The sequence below is a fragment of the Pogona vitticeps genome, chromosome 5 (assembly GCF_051106095.1).
Source record: "Pogona vitticeps strain Pit_001003342236 chromosome 5, PviZW2.1, whole genome shotgun sequence".
In the NCBI taxonomy this organism is placed as follows: domain Eukaryota; kingdom Metazoa; phylum Chordata; class Lepidosauria; order Squamata; family Agamidae; genus Pogona; species Pogona vitticeps.
In genome coordinates this window covers 72,220,290-72,239,461 of record NC_135787.1, presented here as the reverse complement: position 1 = coordinate 72,239,461, position 19,172 = coordinate 72,220,290, and the positions used below count along the sequence as shown (strand labels likewise).

Genomic DNA, 19,172 nt, shown 5'->3' with positions numbered 1-19,172 from the left:
GTCCTCATACCCACTGGGTGGGGTGTGGGTGTGGATGTGGGGATGGGAGTGTGTGTGACACAGGAGGATTCACCCCAAGAAGCATGCTTCAACCAGTCTACTGTATATGCTGGAAAAAAATGTTTGAGAAGGTACTGCTTCCCGTATTCTTATGCTAAACGAATCAACAGAAAACTAAGCATATAAGAAAAGGTAGCTCGTTTTTCTGATGTTTTATTTCAGAGGAGAAAAAGTACTGTCAATCTTCCTGCTATATATCCTGCTATGAAAACTTAATAAAACAAAATGTTATAATAAAGCTATAGCTACATGTTCCTGTGCTCAATTTCAAACAAATAATGCAACTGTGATAGGATTTTTCTTTGTTCTAATATCAAACTGTTTTGCCATTTGATGTACCTGAAGCACAGAAGTCAGTTGGCATGGGAAATGGCACGTCTTTCCTTACCAGACTGTGTGTGAGAGATATCAGTTGTATTTCGTAAGCCCACAAACGCAAATTGGTACAGTCTCCAGTATTTCGGATCTGCCACTTCAACAGAGGATTTTTTCCATTTGTATACAATTTCATTTCTTGGGTATCCATCTAGAAAATAGGAGCACAACATGGGTTCCAAAAATCAATTACATTGTCACAATAGAAAACTGCATAATCCCAGTGCAGAATGCTTTGACGTTCCGTTTATGACTGCAGGGATATGTTCAGTGGTCCAGTTATGTAATTTTAGATGCTGGACTTAATGTTCTTACCAGGGAGGGGCTTTTATAAAGCGATGTGTATTATTTTTGTTGTGAAGCATGCAGCTAATATTTCTCTTCCTCGTCCCCTTTCATGCTTTACAATTGCTTCTGCACTGCTGAGATGTAGCAGGAAAAAAGTGTTGCCAACCTTGACCCTCGAAAGGGAAAACACTATACATTTTTTACACTCACTCAATGGGATGTTTCCAAGAGGCAGTTAGCTATTAGTCTGGAATTGTCTTCTGGATTTGTTTCTGAGCCTGGGTGCCCAGGTTTTAGCAATGACCAGGAGTGCTTTTGCACAGTTAAATCTAGCATGCCAGCTGTGCCAGTTCTGGAGAGGTCTGATCTGGCCACAGTGACACATATCTTATTTACGTCCCAGCTGGATTACCGTAACACACGGCGATGTGGGGCTGCCTTTGGAAAATGTTTGGAAAGTTCAGCAGATCCAAAATGCTATAGCTAACTGGGGCTGGTCACAGGGATCACATAACCCCTTACTACAGCAGCTTTGCTGGCTGTTGATCTATTTCTGAGCACAATTCAAAGTGTTGTTTTCAACCTATACAGCCCTAAATGGCTTGGGTACAAGCTATCTCATGGACTGTCTCTCCCTTTATGAGCCTGCCCAGGTGTTAAGATAATTGGGGAGGCCATTTTGTTAGTTCCACCACCTTCACAGTTGTGTTTGGTGGGAACACAGAAAAGGGCCTTCTTTGTCACTGCTCCTAGACTCTGGAATCCTTCCAATGGGAGGCTGACCTGAGCTCATTGTTGATATTGTTCCACAAGCAGACAAATACCTTTCTCTTCAGGCAGGCATTTCCTGAGGGACTGGCTGTCTGAGTGGGTTTTTCAGTTGCATTATTGTGCCTTGTTGGTTTTAAATGTGTGGGGTTTTTTTTAATATTAATTATATTTACCATTTTTAATATAATATTTATTTTATTTAAAATATTTTTACTCCACCTTTCTCCTTAAAAGGACTCAAGGTGGCTTAATTCTTTAAAATATTTTATATATACATTTTTTAGCTTTTAAATATTGAATTTTTAATTATGTAAACCACTGTGGGTCCTTTGTAAGGAGAAAGGTGAGGCAAAAATATTTCATATAAATGAATAAGGAATACTGTAGTCTGTTTCAGCATGCGCTACTGAAAGAAAATCATTTTTAAAAATTCTGTCATATGTTGAAGACTAACATTTATTTCAGCGCAAGCTTGATTGCAATCCACTTGATTGCAATCCACTTTTTCACACCAAGAAATGCATCCAAGAAAGTGGAGTGTAATCTATAGAAGCCCACACTAAAATTAAACTACCTTGTGCTTTTGTTTGCCTCCTTTTTTTTTTTTTTTGTTAAACTGTACCACTATCATGTCCACAGTAATAAAATGGAATTTGTCTATGCTTCCCTGTTACTACAAATTTAGTTTGGAATAAACATCATTTTGTTGTAGAAAAGGATAACATATTTTCACAGTAAATATAATAAAAGAAGCAGTATAAATACGTATATGCCTGCCCAACTGCCCTTGACTAAAATGCTTATTGTTAATAATAAGCAAAGGAAGGGAGTTTCAAGAAGATACAACAGTCTTGCCAGGCCACAGAAGACACATATGTTTACCCTTTATGCTTCTGACTCATCACCTGCTGATATTTGGCTATAAGGCCCCCGACTGCCCCCAAGATTCAGTTACACCACTAGATACGTACAGCAATTGGCCAACTGGGTACCAAACAAACCAGTTCACTTGAATGGAAAATGTGGAGAGGTAAATGAGGCTACTTTTCAGACAACACAACACAACCCCTAACTGACTCTTGACTTCCTGTTGCAATAGAATTTGGGAGGATTATGTTTCCACACTGTGATTAAAATGCAGCAGCCAAGGAAGCCACACAATGAAATTTCCAGTAGTCAACAGAAGGGATAGCAAAGAAAACCCCAAAAATTAAGGAACTAGTAAGAAGCAGCAGTATTATGCAAACTAAGCAAAAGTTTTAGTTTACACAAATTAAACAAGTATTGAGCCATGCTCAGAAATTGCCCTCCAAACATTCATGACCATGCATACATAGAGGAAACAAGGGCAATTTCTTCTGGTCAACCCCAAACTGATGGCTTCTCCTCTACATGTTTCACTTACAATTTGACACTGGAGTTTGTGTGCCTACAGCTAAATGCTTATAGCCTCCTCCACATATATGGGATCTCCAGTCACATGGGGCTCAAACTTCTGTGGATTCAGCTGAAAACACGTAGGCTTCCCTATCTGAGCATCTGGTCAGAGATGGTGTGGATGGGAATGGGACCAACTGGGCAGGTCCTCTCCATGCATTCATGGACATGGGGAGAGGAATTTCTGAATGGGGCTAGAGAATTCAACTCTTCTCAGTAAAAGTTTGCAAGTACAGTCGTGCCCTGCTTAACAATTACCCCGCATTACGACAAATCTGCTTCACGATGATGTTTTTGCGATCGCAATTGCAAAACGATGGTCTAAATGGGTTTTTTTTGCTTTGCGAAGATCGGTTCCCTGCTTCAGCAACTGATTCTTCGCATTACGATGATCAAAAAAGCTGATCGTCAGGTTTTCAAAATGGCCACCAGGTGCTCAAAATGGCTCCCCGCTGTGCTTAGGGATGGATTCTCACTATATAGGCACCGAAAATGGCTGTTTTATGGAGGATCTTCGCTGGTTGGTGAGTTTTTAGCCCATTGGAACGCATTAACCGGGTTTTAATGCGTTTCAATTGGTTTTTTAATTTCGCTTTACGACGTTTTCGCTCTACAGCGACTTTGCTGGAATGAATTAATGTCATTAAGTGAGGCACCACTGTACCTGTTTTAACACACTAGGTACAAACAATTCGTATTATTGGTTATCATTACAATTTTAAACACCTCATAAGAAGAACCTTGAAGAAGAACAGAATACAAGTTTTCTCTTTGGGTTTCTGCTTATGAATGCAGTGCACCCACCATTAAAACAGTGTAGCTAAAAAGTCTTTGGAAAGAACAGAGTCAGACTTTCAGCTGAAATATGGAAGTAAAAATGAAGCAATAAATTACTTTCACAGTGGTTGGTTTCATCGCCTATTAAGTTTAACACTTGGGAAGAAACTGTTTAGATCTAGTCATTGTTTTATTCTCCTCCTTATAGTCTTATGTCCTTGTGAGCAAATTAATTTTCTATGCTTATTACAGTTTGTAATATTGGGTGTAATTCAGAAAGTCACTAAAGCTCGAAAATGTCTGGGAAGTATTATGTTGGTGAAAGCAGTTCTAATAGTGTGCTCATGAGACCCAACCACAATCTATTCAGAATAATCTTGCTGTTGTTTTATATAAATAGATAATCATGCTACAACATGAAATAGATCATTAGTGACAGCTCATAGTTGTAGTCCATCTGTCCTTGGCATAGTTCAAAGCAGAAAACATTTCCTCCAAGTTAATCCACAAGTCATATTAAGTCAGTATGCTTTGACTTAAGTAGTGTTGCACCTTTTGCTGTTTTGCTTACTTTGTCTTGTGTTTGGCCATTAGGAAGTAAACACAAGCTTCATTTACAAGTCTGATAGCTCAGACATGAAACTCTTAAGGAATCCCCTTTATGTAAGAACGTAAGAAGAGCCCTGCTGGATCAGGCCAAGGGGCCATCTAGTCCAGCTTCCTGTATCTCACAGCGGCCCCACCAGGTGCCTCTGGGAGCACACGAGACAACTAGATACAGATCTTTTCTCCTGATACCGCTCCCCTGCATCTGGCATTTTGAGGTAGCTTCCTTTTAAGCCTGAAGATCTCCATCATGGTTTATAACCTGTGATGGACTTTTCTTCCAGGAATTTATCCAATCGCCTTTCAAAGGCATCTAGGCCGGATGCCATCACCATATCCTGTGGCAAGGAGTTCCACAAACAACATGCTGGGCAAATAAATATTTTGTTTTGTCTCTTCTCACTCTCCCAACATTCAATTTGAGTGGATGTCCCCTGGTTCTGGTATTGTGTGAAAGGGAAAAGAGCTTCCCTCTGTCCACTTTATCCATCCCCTGCATAATTTTATACATCTCATTCATGTCCCCCCTCAGGTGCCTTTTCTCTAGACTAAGGAGCCCCAAATGCTGAAGCCTTTCCTCATAAGGGAGGTGCCCCAGCCCAGTCATCATTTTAATCGCTCTCTTCTGTACCTTTTCCAGTTCCACCATGTCTTTTTTGAGGTGCAGCAACCAGAGCCGTACGCAATACTCCAGGTATTCTCCTTAACAGCATTTTGTACAATGGCATTATAATGTTGGCTGCTTTATTTTCAATCCCCTTTTTAATGATCCCTAGCATGGAACTGGCCATCTTCACTACCGCCACGCACTGGGTTGACACTTTCATCAAGCTGTCCACCAGCACACCAAGATCTCTTTCCTGACAGCTCAGAACCCAATAGCTGGTAAACGTTTTTTTTTTTGCCCCTATGTGCCTTTCTGGAAAACTAACACTTTGCAAAGAAGCACTATCTATATTAGCTAATTTGACCTTTAGCTCTCATCTACATTAACAAATAGATGTTCTCCAGGGAAACCAAGAAATAGTACTTTGATGAAATGCTGAGGATTGATTATTAAACATCCAAGATATCCCATTCCTCCTCCTCCTACAGAACTACAGGAAACCTTCTTCAGTTTATCTGGGAAGAGAGAAATACAGTGGTGCCTCGCTTAGCGAGGTTAATCCGTTCTGGATTAACCCTCGCTCAGCGAATCCATCGCTAAGTGAAACAAAAAAGCCCATAGGAACATATTAAAACTGATTTAATACGTTCCTATGGACTTAAAACTCACTGTTGTGCGAGTTTCCTCCATTGCAGCGGCCATTTTGGATGCCTCGTTAGCGAGGCAAAACAGCGGTCGCCATTTTGTTTTAGCGGCGGCCATTTTGGAACCGCTAATCAGCTGTTCACTATGCTTTGATCGCGTCCGCGCGATCATCGCATAGCGAAAAAAGCCCATAGGGACCATCGCTGAGCGAACGCTCCAGCGATGGCCTGGGACCCTTCGTTATGTGGTTTCATCGCACAGCGAAGCGTTCGCTATGCGAGGCACCACTGTACTTCTAAATTCGTTTAGGGCTACAGCCAATTGCATCCACATATGGAAGTAATTTCCATAGATGAAAGTGGGATGTATTTCTAATGAACAAACATAACGCAGAGCTGCTTGTCTATAGCATGGATCGGCTGCCAGATGACCAAATACTTTCTCATTTGTATATAGGTTACATTGCTACTTTCCTTCTTGTTGATTCACATTTACAGTATTTGTATGGGCTTTTGTCAGCCTCAGTTCACTTCACCACTAGACAAATCTCAACTGTTCTGAGTAAATATTTCAGGCATCATATGTGTGTGTATAGGGGCAGCTTCTCAATGTCAGAGCATGTGACTTGCACACAGAACACCATGTTTGCATGTAGTTCTATAGGGCTTCTTTGATCATTTCGTAGGTAGAGAAACCTGGCCAATAGCTATCTCCCATTTTGTTGTGAAAACACCTGAATTATCCAATAGCACATACACGCCCCAGATATGTCTCCTTGGCTCAGGGCCATGCCAGTGCAGTGAGTAAATCTGCTCATTTCCAGCTTGGCTGTTTGTGTCCTTCAAGTGAGAATCTGTGTCAAGTCAGTTTCTGTATCTGAGCTCCTAAATCCACAGTTTGGGTTCACATCTTTAACAAGTCCTCTACTCTATTGTCCATGAACAAAGTCTAGACCAGGTTCTCAATATCCGATACCAAAAGAACTGGAGAACTTTGAATATTTCAGATATTTTGAACTAAAACTCTCTAATTCTCGGCATTAACCATAATGTCTGGGGCTCGTTAGGTTTGTGGTCTAAACCCTGGAGATCTTGCCCTCCATGCATCATTTAAAAAATAATAATTTTAATTTTTTATTTACTTAGTTACTGTATAGCTTCTATATTAAAGGCTTCCCTCGGTAGACCTTCTTAACATGTATTATGGATAAAAGCCCTTAAATGAGGTATTATCCAATGTCACTTTTTCTATCTAAACTGGAAAGAAGCAATATGAGATACCTAGGAGACCATGCTATTTCCAGCAAGATGTATAACCATCCTGTTGCAGCCTCTTAATCAATAAGGTAGAACTTAAAATAAGAAAAATATATTAACTTTTTTACCACCTACAGCTTGAAAACTCCAGCGGACAGGAATGTTCATCCATAGGAAAGTTATGAAGTTGAAGATAACATTCAGCATTAATTGTCAACCTAAGCAGAAGGGGGGGGGAGGAGGAAGAGAGTTAGGGAAGAAGTTCTTAGAGTACAGTGAAGCAATCAGACATCTTAAATAAGATATAAAAGTGTTTCCCTTCAATGCCAGACTTCCTAAGGGATATCACAAACTACAATGCATAATTAATGTATGGATTAGCTATCACAAGTGCTACACAACTATCAAATGGCCTCATGGAGGAAGATATGTGTAGTCAGAGCATGAAAAATTGACTTTTGAGAGATGAAGAAACATGCATCTAGATCTACTCATAAAAATGTTGGCGCTCCTTAAGTTGATATTATTATGAAATATAATTTCCCTGTGTTGCATGTTCATGTACATCAACCGTACCTAACTTGGTGCCCTCCAGATGCACCAAACCTTAAATTCCAGATGTCTTACTTTATTTCAGTGTCATCTAGGTCTGGCTTAAAAGTTCAGAGATCATAATAACTTTGATGGCCTCTCTCTTTCCCAGAAGATAATTTTGTATATGAGTGTGGATATAGAGTAAGACAGAGTTGGAAAACCTGTAGCTAATTTGGACTGCAACTTCCAGATTCTTGCTGGCTGCGCTTCTGGAAGTTGAAATCTAAAACATATGGGAGCCAATAGTTCTTCAGCCCTGCAAAAAAACCCTGCAAAGCTTGGAGTCCATTGGGAAGAATCTAAAAGCTTTCCTGTTGAAATAAACAATTAAGCCTCTTGAAAGAAGAGGGCATTGATCTTCTTAAATGGCAAAAGGCTGAATCCTCTTGAAATAAATCATGAATTAAGGAAGAGAAATGCTGGTTAAACACTGACAAAGAGAGTGGTACTTAAAGGTTTCCTCCTTACGTTAGAATGATAAAAGGTCTTGTGGTAAGCTTTGTTGAGGTAAACAACACATGTAATACTTTGCAACTGGATTTTGATGACAAACCATAATAACATTTGGAAGGCACTGGAAGGCATTGGTGGGGGAAAGGCTGGGGCCACAATTGTGGAATGTATTTTGCCCACACCTTCTCTAGGGGATATCAACAGTCTTCCTGGTCCTTATTTCAAACTGTAGACTTAGAGCACTAAATGGGCAACTGGGGGAGTTTGAACTATGAAGCCCTAGCTGGAAAAGACCATCCCAGATGCAAACCAGATGCAAACTAGTCCCACTACCACATTTCTGAGCAACACATTCTTTCCTTACTTCATCTGAGTATGGGTACTCCTGGCAGAGTGCATTGAAGAGGCCTTGCCAATTTCAAAAGGAAGAGTACATTTCCATTCCCCATGCCCTCAACAGGAAGTGAGGGACCTCTCTTCTTCACAACTAGCTATTTATTCTTCTACCAAGATAAGAATTCTGTTTGTTTGTTTGTTTGTTTCTTTGTTTGTTTGTTTGTTTGTTGTTTGAGAAGAAGGTGAGGAGACTAACAGGGGTAACATTAAAGATAAAGGGTCCTGGTAAAACTCTGCAGAGTTATTTGGAAGCACTCATACACAGCAGTTATCCCAAGTGGCTGGTTAAAGCCAATATTATGGGAAAAGCCCCTTAATCTGTCTTTAGTAAGATCAAGACAAGGTGAGGGGTTTTTTTTGGGGGGGGCATTATCACTCACAAACAGATTGCATATGTAGAAGTGCATGAAGGTTCGACTTAAATTCAAGTAGTTAAATTATTATCCTTCTGATTAGACATCTTCACACAAAAAACAACCTCCAGGACCTTACAGGTGAGATTCAAAACAGGGAGAGAGGGAAGGAGAACAGAAAATTGGGGGAAAAGCCTTACATCCTATAGAGTGTCTGAACTAGCATAGACAACCCCCATTAACTATATGGTTTATTCCTACCTTTCCTGGAATATTGTATGAGGAGTTACAATAAATCCATCAGGGTATATACCTCTAATCAGTTTCCCCTCCCCCAGTCATTTATCAGGAAGGCTTAAATTAACCAAAGGTATACTGAAGCAAACTTAGGGAAGATTGCTAACACCAGCTGCTTCTTTGCAACCACAAATGCTCAAGTGATAACATAGTTTAAACTTTACAGAGCTTAGAAAGCTACTTTTAAAATGTAATTATTACATTCATGGGGGTTGGACTTGATGGCCTTATAGGCCCCATCCAACTTCACCATTACTCATATTTTAATAAGATAGTAACTTGTTATGTCACTCTTGACTTTATTTATTTCTTTACTGAAACAATATGTTGCCTGTCTCTCAATGGAGGGAATCAAGGTGGTTCACAGTCAATGAAAACAATATAGTCAAACTCAATTAAAACACAATGGAATATAATATTAAAAAGGTAAATAATATTTAAAACTGTTATGTACCAATATTTAAAAAACAGACACACCTCAGACTGATGCTATCCCTTAGAGAAGGGGTGGATTAGTAGGAAAAAAGTTATCCATTTATTTTAGTACTGTTTGAAATACTTATTATGATTATTAGACAATGCAAGTAAAAATACAAAAATTGTGAAACTTTGACTAAATCCTCCCCCAAATATCATTTTTTTGTGATTTTTACACCCATAAGTAATAAATCAATCCAGTTACTACACTACTTTTTAAAAGTAACAGCAACCTTCCTAACATACTTGTAATAGGCTACTTTCCCTAAAGTTAACATACTTTGAGTCATATCCTGCTCCCAGGTTCTCAAGTACACATATTTAAATGTTTCTTTCCACTTTTCTTCCTTAACAGTGTATCTTATATAGTCAGCTCAGCCTAGAGGATTAATTGTATGTTTAATTCTGGCTGAAATCAATGCTACTGAAATAAGCTTTGAGGCTGCAAGCCTTGTACTTTGACTGCACATGATAACTTTCAAGCAAGTGTGTATTAGAGTAGGCTGTAAGTCCTGCTAGTTTCAATGGCCTTAAATCTATGAAGCCTGTGGAATACTGCAGTGGAAGAGAAGAAAATCACACTAGCTGGTTAAAATGGCATCCATCAAATGTCCTGTTTTGAGCCTTGGTGGAGGCTATTTGTAGCCACTCACTTGACAACTATGCTTATTTTGCCTAAATGCCCCTTTTGCAAAATTTACTCCTTTACTGATGAAGCATTGAAAAATGAGTACATTGTACAATTCCAGCAGTACAGAAACTGGCTGCCTTAGGGGAGAAGAACGAGCACATTATTAAGCTGGAAACAAAGGAGCAAGCTGAGAATTGTCAGTTTGGTGTCCCATGGCAAGAGTGTCACACAGAAACTGGAGGACGCTAGAGGTTGTTGTGGAACCAAATAGCCTGAAGTGTTGTCAGATCTTGTTATTGTAACTTCAGTCACTATCATCTGAACACAGCTTTGTTTCCTGCACAGTAATCACCTTGGGCAAATCAATCTATATCTCCTTCCCCATTGACAAATATATGGCTTAAAACTATTCGCTATATAATCAGCTAAAAACATTTATTAACCATCCTATTACACTGAAAATGAAGAGACATTAAGCTTACACTATCTTGCAGCAGCTATTTCATGTGGCATAAGCAGAAGGAGAGTAGAGACAGAGCTATTCTGTGAGCTCACCTGAATGACCACCTACCTCTGGCTCTCCTTTTCCCTCATATCTCTACTAGCACGCTCCCATGATTCTTTCCACACCATATTTTCATTTCAAGAAATACAGCTTTGAGAGTGAATGCCTAGCTTTGCTTTTTGGATTTTTTTTCTTGACCTTTTTTTCCTTCTGTGTCATATCAAACGTTTTGGGCCCTGGATACCTGAAGGACCCCCTCCTTCCATATGAACCTAGCTGGCAGTTAAGATCTAGCCAGGGGGCCCTTTTGAAAGAGCCGTCCCTCAAGGAGGTAAGAGGGATGGCTTGTAGACAAAGGGCCTTTTCAGCAGCTGCCCCCAGACTATGGAACGCCATCCTAATTGAGATTCATCTGGCACCGACACTGATGACATTTCAGCACCAGGTCAAAACCTTCCTGTTCCAGAAGGCTTTAATTGAAATATGTGGGTCCTAATGGCAATTTTTAGAGTCTATATTTTAATTGTATTTTAATAGTTTTAACTTTTTTATTGTATTTTAATTGATCTAAGCCACCCAGAGACCTTTGGGTAGAGTGGGCGGCAAATAAGTTAAATAAATAAAATAAAAATAAATAAAATATCTATTAGACTGTAAAACTATGAGCACAATCTTTCTTGTTTTATATTGATATGTAAGCTATTTTGGGAGCCTCTGGTGGTAAAGAATGTGGGGGGATAAAAATGCTTCAGATAAATGAAGTGTTTAATTTGTAGAACAGTACTTAAGAACCTTAGGTCCCTAAGAATTCCTAGGCATTCCCATTACTACTTCCCCCTTCATTTCTCCTGTTTTTGATGTTTGGGATATAAGGATTGTAGTTTACACAGCCAACACAGTATTATATACACAGACAGAGGTATCAGGAGGCTTGAAACAAGACCTAGTTTTTCAGATGCCCCCAAAGTATTTTTGAAAGAAACGCTTGAGGATGCTTGAGCTAAGTCCTCAGTGAAGACTGAACACAGAATGCTGACTAAGTATTGGGATTTAAGAAAGATGTAGAGAAAGAAAGGAATGAAGTGTCTGGAATCCCTAACCACAGGATTCCCACACTACAGCATACAGTGGACCCTCGACTTACAGACGGTTCAACTTACAGACTTTTTGAGTTACAGACTTTTCTGGCCGCAAAATTTAGGTTCGACTTGCAGCCGTAGAATCGACCTACAGACCAGAAAAAAACCAAAATAGAAACAAAAATGGCCGGTTATGGGATTAAGCAGTTTTCAATGCATTGTAGGTCAATGGAGCCTCGACCTACAGACTTTTCGACCTGCAGCCACCATTCCAATACGGATTAATTTCGTAAGTAGAGGGTCCACTGTATTTTTGTAGGCTCCACATCTAATTCCTCTTCTTTCTTTAAAAACACATCGGAAAACAAAAACCCTGGCGTTTGGATCTTGCTCCCTCTGCACCTCCAGGTGAGATAAGGGGAAAAAATTATTTCTGGATTCCAACTGTCAAAATCATACTGCCACTGCTTGTGGCACTTTCCTTCCTGGCACTTCCCAAGTGCTGCTTTTCTCCCTGGAGATGCCCTGCAAAGATGCTAGAAGCCAGGGAAAAAATCTGCTCAATAAGAAAGGGTTGCTATGGAAAAGAAAGAGGAAACATCCATACCTCTGTGGTATCTAATAAAGGAAAGGATGAGGCATGCACTTACACAGGTGTCTAAAGAATGCTCATGTGATGTCCTCAATAGAAATCACTGGACAATCTAAAGTTGCTATGGAGTTGAGATTGGAAAAATGGGAAAGGGAGAGAAGCATAAATGACAGGTTTGTCATATTTGTAAAGACTGACATGTTTGTCCATATGCTTAGCAATGGTTTGAGAGAAATGAGAGTTAGAGAAAATAATTTGGACAATGAAAGGTAGAATTAAGTTGACATAGCATAGCATTAATTCTAGGATAGCACCTGTAGCATTTATTCTGACACTAATGTCAGAAAATTTAATTAGTCCTATGACTAAATTCTGTGAATCAGCCCTAAGATTCAACTTTGACTATGTCCTCATTTTCTTCTAAGTTTACCTTCAGATTTACTTCTGCAGAAATACACACAAAACCAGGTTATTAACTTCTGTGTCAGGGATGTAAATAGCTTTGGAAATGGTTTCCTGCTGTAGTTCTATCAGAATTCTAGATGGGATATTTTGCTCAGAAGTGCTTATTTACTTATACTATAATCCTATGCACACTTATTTGAAATAATGTCCACTGAATAAAATGGGACCCAATTCCAAGTAAGCACACGTGTGATCATGTTGAAAATACTGTCATAAGACACTCAAAAGCCTGTATGTGAACAATTATTAATGAAAAAGAAGGAATATAATAATAATGTGTCTCTTTTTTCGAGCAGACATTCCTACCTTAGGGTATATAATACTCGTCCATCGCTCCAAATGCGGAGTAAGCGGTTTGGAGTTGTGATCCAATGGGCATCTGATTTCCTTGAGTTTCGAAAGAAAGTGTCTGGAATCCAGATTTTTCCAACCATATTGCTATTCAACATAAGAACCTTCATGGTGCTATTAAATTTCAAGCGACTGTCGTACCACGTCTGAGCAAAAATGATGTCTATAGTATATTCCTAAAGAGAGAGAGAGAGAGAGAATTTCAGTGTAAAATATGAAGATGACTAGAAAACAATACTAAAACTCCTGGGATAAGATCCCATAATTTGCACCACCACAGTAACTCACATAGTAGCAGAGGTTAGGAAAGTTACTTTTTTTGGATGACAATTCCTAGAATCTCCCAGGCAGGATAGCCAATGGTCATTCTGGCTGGGGGATACTGGAAGCTGTAGTGACAAACAGAAATGCTTTTGAGCTCTGGCAGTAGTCACGAAAAAAACTATTAAATATGCTGTACCAAAGAAATCCTAAATGGTATCTATCTCTTCTTACACTGAATACAAAAGGAGGATGTACCTCAGTCACCAAGGGCCATTGATGTGATTTAGGACATAGGTCTTCACTGACCCACTTAAGATGGGTTGCACCATCAATGTTACAGCCTCCTTTATTGACAGAAAGAGAAAGTGAGAGAGCAGAGTGGACAAAAGGAAACATACTCAGAGGATGTGGCTGAGGGAGAGAAACACAGAAAGGAACAGAACACAGCATTCTTGCACATTCAAGTTTTACAGATTTTAGTAAATCCTGATTTTAATCCTTAGACTATATATGTACTGTGTGCTATCAAGTCAATTCTGACTTATGGCAACCCTTTCCAGGGTTTTGAAGATAGAGAATACTTAGAGGTGGTTTACCATTCCCTTATTCTGGAGGTGTCCTAGGACTGTACAGCTTGCCCATGACTACACAGGCTGGCTCTTATCCTAGGAGGCACAGTGGGGAATTGAACTGCCAGCATCAGCCAGATACCTAAACCACTGGGCTATCCAGTCATCTTAGACTACACTTCCCTAATCTTACAGGTCATGGGCTATTTCAATCATTTTTTACCTCTGTGGCTACAATACAATTTAACTTAGTCTTGTCTCCACTTGTCCATGAACCAAGAAAAGCAGAGTAGCCCATATAGCTTAGTCTGAGTGGGCAATCATTATAGGAGGGGACCTTTTTACCTTTTTCCAAGAGATTAAGTTTGTTCACTTCTTGCTGAGAACTACCATACTCAGCAAAGAAGCAAGTCCTATTTGCATATGCCAAGTTACACATATTTTGACATTTTGAGGGCATTTTCCCATCTTCTCTGATTTTGATGGTCTGCCCCCCAAATGATTCCCTTACAAACCTCAGAAGGGAGTCAACTTGTCATGTAAATCTTTTAAGCATCCCCTTTGCTGGCTTGCTTTAGTCTTACCTGCACCACAAATACAGTAGCCCCTGACAGGAACACCAAAAGGTGTGGGTAGACAAGGATATGGGACAGGTTGATTTGTGACCACCCATATATCATATGGCTGCCCAGTTCTCCATATGGACCAAACCATCTGGTCACATTCATATTTGTACATGCTCTCTTGGGAGTAAACTTCAGTTCACTCAATGAATTTTACATATAGGATTGTGTCCAAACCAAGTCTTTGTCATGCTCACATTCCATGCCATCTCTGGCTTCCTACTACTACCTCAATGAATGGATTGAGCATAGTGATGTCTCACATCCAAGAGTGCAATACAGTTTGAGATGAAAACAATTAATAAAGCACAAGATCGGCCTTCAACCACTTCTTGCAGATCTTTCCACACATCGAACAGAAGTAAGCTAACCATGTTGTGTGGCGGAATTTTGACACCTGTCAAAAAAGCTATTTTTTCCCAAGCTCTATATGTATTCCGAAAAAGAAAATGCAGCCAGTCAAATTCCCTTCTGTTATATAAGACTGTATACCTGTTTGTTGCATTTACCTCTTAGCTTTGCATTAAAAAAACCCTTGAATGTACATTTGAAAATGGTAACAAAAGTGATCTCAAGATTACTGGGATTTGTGGAGACATGATTTCACCTTCTGTATTAAGTTATAAATTATAATTAGGCATTTCTACAGTATGAGGAAACTGAGCTAAGTAGCACACTATAGGGACCCCTGCTCATTGAAACTGCTGATATTGGTGTGTGTATATGTGTGTGTGTGTGTGTGTGTGTGTGTGTGTGTGTGTCTGTCTGTCTGTCTGTATGTGTGTCTGTGTGTGTGTGTGTGTGTGTGTGTGTGTGTGTTTTAATGAAAGCAGCATGATACCAAGCTCTTAAAAATTAACTCTGTTCAATTACAGATCTTAAAAATTAACTCACTTCAATTACAGATCTAAAGTCTTAACTTTAGACATCTAATTCCAGGAACCATGTCTGCATTTTATGCATATAAACTGATAAATTCCTGTGGCGTGACATGGCCACATTGTTCCTCTTTCAAATAGCTGGATTAACGTTTTTAATACAGTAGTAGCAGATCAAAGGAATAACATCAGTCAAGGAGATGTCACTAAGCTGCCTTGCTGTGATTGCTGAATTACCTCTATATATGAATTTGACAGTTACCGTTCCTTCCAGAGTGTAATGGCTTCTGTTGTTCCCCTGTTATGTTCAGTCCATTTCTACAACTACTACTAAAAATAGCTAAATCACTGGAAAAATATTATGTTTTATACTGGACTTATTATAATGGCCTTTTAGATGTTTCAAACTGCATGTGTCATAATCATTTACCATTGACCTTGCTGTCTGAGGCTTCTGGGACCTGAAGTTTAAAACATCAGTCAAAGGTTCCCTTCCATTGCTACATAGGATGCCATCTTCTGCCAGTTCATACTATTGTCCATCCAGCTGAACCTCATCTCCAAGGGGTATAAAAGGAGTCCATATCATCTCCATTTCTAAGGCTGCTAATTCAGACTTTTGGATTAGTAAATGCATTAGAATAGACTTATCCTTCTGGCTAAGTGTCTCTTCCTGTTTTGGAATTTTGCAAAGCAATTTCCAGCTTCCCAACTGTATACAAAGTCCCATGTATTTTAGGTAAGATGAGTACAAACATTCATGTTGCAAGGATAGGTACATTCAAATTAAAGGTGAGTGGTTTTTTTTAATTACATACACAGTAATGCTGAAAAAGGATGGAGCTGGTTTATAACTGAAAGCTTGAGGAGCTGACACAGTTGGGAAATCTCTATTATTTATTTTGACTTGCAGTGACTTTCCAGGATCAATGGATGAGGCTTTTGATGTCACTGGGAACTGAACCTGAGGACATTTCCATGTGCTCTGTTACTGAGCTCTTGTATCTCCCTAAGTCTATCCTCTAGGTATTACGAAATCATAATTACTAAATCAGCACAATATATGTAAACTAGTGTGCCATAAGGGGTATGTGAGGGTTCAGTCGTTTGCTCCAACTCTTTCTCAAAGAACGCACCCACTCTTCTGGGTTTAGAAATGGGGGTAACATTTATTGGGGTATCTAATAACAGTCCGGTGTTAGCAAAAGCACTCAAAACATTCTCCCCTTTGGACAACAGGTCTGAAGGGGGGTTCCAGTCATCAACTTTGAAAGGGTTTTTACCCTGGCTATCCCAGGGTCTGGGCCACTCTGGTGGGGTTTCAGTGTTCAGTAATAATCCCTCCTCTCCTTCCAGTAGGGGGATTGTGTCCTCTTCTCGAAGGTCCACCCAGTCACACTCCCTGGGGGGGGGGTTTCCCCCGTCTCCCATGGGACTCCAGGAACTCTCTCCCTGTTGGTTCTCCCAAATTCTCCATTCTAGCCTCTCCCTCCGTTCTCTTTCCACTCTCTCTCTTTCCTAACTCAACTTCTTCCTCCACTCCTTAGTCTCTCGTTCACCCCAGTATGATGGCTTGGGTTTTAACTCACGCCTCCTCCAAGCATCCGCTTCTTCCTTGGGGACTCGCAGTTTCTCTGTCCTCCCTGTCCATGGATCTTCCACCCAGATCCAATTCTAGCCTACCGGTAACTCTCCTTCCCCCCTTTTTATATCCCCTAACCCCACCTCCACTATTTCCTGCCTTTTCTCTCCCACACCCGCCGAGATAGTCCTGGATTCTGTGATCATGAGTCTTTTCAAATCTCCCTCCAAATTCCCTGGCTCCTGTCCGGGAGGTCTCGTCTTCTGAGGTGGGGGCACTGGTGGGGTCTGGCTGTCTTTCTCAGCGGTTGGCGGGAGGGACGGCACTCCAGAGAGAAGGGTCTCTCTCTCTCTCTCTCTCTTCCTCCTTCTTATAGGGTACAGTGCCATGTGCTCAGTAGTGGGAGGATTTCTATGACAGTTCACATTTTCTCTGCAACCCACATTTGAACCCATAAGCAACTTCAAACAAGTTTATGAGTCATCTGGCCTTTCCCACCAATTACTCATAAACATATTCAAACCCATTAGATCAAACATAGGTTGCAGAAAAATATGACATGTCCTCCTACTCACCCGGAAAATCTGGATTGTTCACTTAGCTATTAATCTCATTGTGTGAACCTAGTCTCTGTCTCTCAGTCTAATCAGCTTCACTCTGTTTTGTGAGAATCAGAAGGGGAATTCTGTTCTCCCAAGCCCTTCTAAGGAAGAACACCCAGAATGGAGAATTTTTTGTATTCTATAAAATCGAAAAATCCTCTGCCTAGTGGAAAGTTAATGAATTAACACATATACATTCTGTATAAAGATTCCAGTGTTCCCTATGATGCTCAAGTGAGAGATACTGAAATACTTTTCTAAGGCATTCAGATTACCTGAAAAAGGATATTTGATATTAAACATAATGGAGCAATATGAATCCATTGTGCCTGAACATTGAGATTTACCTGTTGAGTCCTTCCTGCAGTATCCGTCCTTTAGAACTGTTAGGTTGGTGTGCATAGGTGGCAGGGGCTTCCTTTCTATTGGTCTGTATCTAACTCCTTCTGTTCAGACATGTAGGCAAGAGTAAGACCATTTTGTTTAAACCCTGGCATGTACAATCTTCTTAGTTTCACTTATGCTGCCTGTCTCCAAATCCCAGCTGCATTTCCTTCCCATTCCTTCTTCATAAGAGTTTGTTATTCCATAGTAGGATTGCTCCATTTTGATTCGTTTCCAGCATGTGCGATCACTGGGATCAAACAAAAAACGGATGGCATGCTGTCAATTTTCCATCTGGTTTCAATTTCCCAAGTAGCTTAAGCAGACAGCACAGCCACTTCACAATACTGGAAAATTAAAAATGTCCTCTGGGGAGAGGAAGGAAGCAAAGTTTTTTGGATTTTTTTAAAAAGTAAAACATATTAGGACACCACTGGTGTGCTTTCCATCTTAGGAGAGGAAAATTTGAAAGCTTCCTTCTGGGAAGAGGAAGAGACAAGAGGGAGCAAAGGGGGCGTCAGGATTTGTTTGTTTTCTTTTTTTTCTTTCCCTTGAAAGGGAATATAATAGGGTCGCTTGAATTGTGTATGCTTTCTGTGTCCACCTCTATGCAATCTTAGGCCAACCTATGTAGCCTGTTCCAGCCTGCTACAATTGAGCTGTCTAGTCAAACCCTAAGTTTCACAGTGCAGTCCTATAGCTGCTCTTCTAGGAGTTAAGACCCACTCAAATCAATGGAGTTACAGTCTGACTATATATATCCAGAATTTTATTGTAAGAATGCTTGTGTTGGTAGGGGAGGTAACATGAAAAAAAAGGCTGTATGGTTAAGAAACTGTACACTTATATTACTGTGTTCTCAGATCACTGGACGGTGAAAGAAGTTGAAATAACACCTTTCTCAAACACCATGAAAAATTAGATCTGTAATATATGTCTTCAAGCTATTAAGTTTTTAACCTCAGTCTTCACACCAAATACACATCTAGTTCAATCCCAATTTTCACACTGGGAATTTGTCTTCAGTCACATTAACTTCATGGTTGATGAAGGCTATCAAGCAAACTTAGCAGAGATGTGTACTTCAAGATCAACTACAAGAGAATAGCTTTCAAGACAAAGAAAATCACTGTGATATAGGGGTGCCTGAGGAACAAACAATGAAAGAAATTTGTTCAATCCACATTGTAATGTCCATTTTGCTTAATTTTTCACTTTAAGGTCAATGTGTGATCCAAAACTCAGTTATCCTTTG

General features: G+C 39.9%; 1 protein-coding gene across 6 annotated transcripts in view; it reads right to left on the bottom strand.

The window, feature by feature from the left end:
* GABRG1 (gamma-aminobutyric acid type A receptor subunit gamma1) overlaps positions 1-19,172 on the bottom strand; it is a 144,749-nt gene that overhangs the window by 23,162 nt on the left and 102,415 nt on the right. For 5 of the 6 annotated variants that reach the window (XM_020806393.3, XM_078394708.1, XM_078394709.1 and 2 more), the window contains 3 exons: positions 12,971-13,191; positions 6,958-7,040; positions 449-586 (listed from right to left, as the gene is read on the bottom strand). In XM_020806393.3, the coding sequence (XP_020662052.3) occupies positions 449-586; positions 6,958-7,040; positions 12,971-13,191 (442 nt within the window). Of the gene's footprint in view, positions 1-399; positions 587-6,957; positions 7,041-12,970; positions 13,192-19,172 lie in introns of all 6 variants that reach the window. The other variant, XR_013545843.1, reaches the window with a different exon arrangement.